We start from the raw sequence: 2,500 nt of genomic DNA, 5'->3' as shown, positions 1-2,500 counted from the left end.
GACAGTGAGAGGAGAGAGAGTGAGAAATAGAGAGAGAGGAGAAAGTGAGAGAGAGTGAGATAGAGAGAGAGAGAGAGATAGAGAGAGAGGAAAGAGAGCGAGAGAGAGAAGAGAGAGAGTGAGAGAGAGAGGAAGAGAGAGAGGGAGAGAGAGAGGAGAGAGAGAAGGAGAGAGAGACTGAGAGAGAGAGGGAGAGAGAGAGAGTGAGAGAGAGAGGGAGAGAGGAGAGAGAGGGAGAGAGAGAGTGAGAAAGAGAGAGAGGGATATAGGGAGAGAGAGAGGGGGAGAGAGAGAAACAGAGTGAGAGAGAGAGGAAGAGAGAGAGGGAGAGAGATAGGAGAGAGAGAAGGAGAGAGAGACTGAGAGAGAGAGGGAGAGAGAGAGAGAGAGGAGAGAGAAGGAGAGAGAGAGTGAGAAAGAGAGGGAGGGATATAGGGAGAGAAACAGAGAGAGAGAGACTGGGAGAGAGAGAGAGACTCAGTTTCATTATTTATGCTCGTTTTCTCTGCTCTTTGGTTTTTCTTCTCCCTCTTTCATTCTCTCGCTCTGTTACCATCCCCTCTTCACTTTGCGCACACACACACACACACACACACACACACACACACACATACACACACATCTCACTCTCACGCTCACTCTCCACTTTCGCTCGCTCCCCAATCTCTCTCTTTTAACCTGAACTCTCCTGTTTGATTTGTCTGACTGTAGGACTCCAACCCCCCACATGCCTCAACCACACACACACATGCAGACGCACACACACACACACACACACACACACACATATACACATACACACACGCGCACACACACGCTAACTTACTATTGTTTACAGGCATACAGACGCACTCCAACCTAGTCACTTGCGCGCACACACACACACACACAGACCCACAGATCTCTCCCACCCTGCCTCTCTCTTTTGGCTGGTATTGGAATGTCCCACACGTGGCAGCACAAACTCCAGCACCCCTCAAGCCAGGATGTGGAATGAAGGAGGGAGAGAGAGAGAGAGAGAGAGAGTGAAAAAAGAGGAGGAGGGAAGCAGGCAGTCTCTCTCGCTCTCTCTCTCTCTCTCTTACGCTCTCACTCTCTCTTGCCTCTTAGGAAAAGCTATAACAGAGGCAGGATGAATTTTCTCACATTATGTGCTGGAATATTTTAGCTCATACACACATACTGGCGGATGCTGTACCTCAGACACACACACACACACAGCTGGATATTTCCTCTCTCTCTCTCTCTCTCACACACACACACACACACACACACACACACACACACACCGCTGTACAGTTCATTACATAATGGACTGGTCAGGGTGTTGTTTTTCCTTGGATTTTACTGACTAACTCCTCACACACTGCACCGAGTCTTTGCATCTGGGCCGTGGTCGCTCTTTCAGCCAGTGTGTGCGTGTGTGTGTGTGTCGGCATTGGGTGTGCGAGTGTGTTCTGTACGGACTGAGTTCTGATTACCGCTCTGGTATGTTCAGGGAGGTGAGGCTTGGACGGACAGGAGTGGATGAGATCAAAGGTCATCCTTTCTTCAAGAACGAACAGTGGACCTTTGACACCATACGAAACAGTGAGTTTGCTTTATGAAAAATACTCTTCAGTTTTAGTTTTTCTTTTTCTGAGTGTGTGCGTGTAAGTGCGTGTGTGTGTGTGTGTGTGTGTGTGTGTGTGTGTGTGCGCGCTTGCTATTTTTATAGTCTGTCTCAATGTGTTTTGTTTTTTCATTTGAATGAAACAGTTTGAAAAGCTTTAAAGAAAAGCTGTGTCTTCTGTCAGAGGAGAAAAATTTGCTGTTCTCTGTTGTGCTGTGTTGCTTTGTGTTACGGTACGTTGTGCTGTGTTGTGCTGTTCCGTGCTGTTCCGTTCTGTGCTGTGCTCTGTTTGGACCTCAGTTAAGCTGTGCTGTTTTTGCATGCTGCTGTGCTGTGTTTCACACAGTCACATGTTCATTTGTGTCGTTGTCGTTGCTTTACGTTGTGCTTTGCTGGGTTATGTTACTTTTTGCTGTGGTCGTGCTGTGTTGTGCTGTGTTGCTTTGCTTTTGTGCGTTATGTTGCAATGTGCTGTATTGTGCTGTGTTGAGTTAGTTTTGCCTTTGCTGTATTGTGCTGTGTTGCGTTTATTTTGCCTTGGCTGTGTCGTGCTATGTTGTGTTTTTCTGCTGTGTTGTTCTGTGAACTGCTGTGTCGTGCTATGTTGTGTTTTTTTGCTGTGTTGCTCTGTGAACTGCTGTGTTGTGCTGTGTTCAGTATGTTTTGCTTTTTATGTGTTGTCCTGTGCTATATTTGTTTTACCTTTGCTGTGTGTGTTGTGGTATTTTTTTGCCTTTGCTCTGTTGTGGCATCTTGTCTGTGCTGTGTTGTTTTGTCCTGTTTTGCCTGTGCTGTGTTCTTTTCTCCTGTTTTACCTGCGCTGTGTTGTGTTGTCCTGTTTTGTCTGTGCTGTGTTGTGTTGTCCTGTTTTGTCTGTGCTGTGTTGTG

At 46.9% G+C, this 2,500-nt stretch overlaps 1 protein-coding gene across 1 annotated transcript in view; it reads left to right on the top strand.

Annotated features, from left to right (window-relative positions):
• Positions 1–2,500, top strand: part of rock2b (rho-associated, coiled-coil containing protein kinase 2b) — a 27,661-nt gene that overhangs the window by 7,404 nt on the left and 17,757 nt on the right. The window contains exon 8 of the mRNA XM_030771152.1: positions 1,499–1,590. Within this exon, the coding sequence (XP_030627012.1) occupies positions 1,499–1,590 (92 nt within the window). The remainder of the gene's footprint in view (positions 1–1,498; positions 1,591–2,500) is intronic.

The sequence above is a fragment of the Chanos chanos genome, chromosome 4 (genome assembly GCF_902362185.1).
Source record: "Chanos chanos chromosome 4, fChaCha1.1, whole genome shotgun sequence".
NCBI lineage: Eukaryota > Metazoa > Chordata > Actinopteri > Gonorynchiformes > Chanidae > Chanos > Chanos chanos.
Note: the sequence above shows the minus strand (reverse complement) of the source record. Positions and strands in the feature narration are given on the sequence as shown.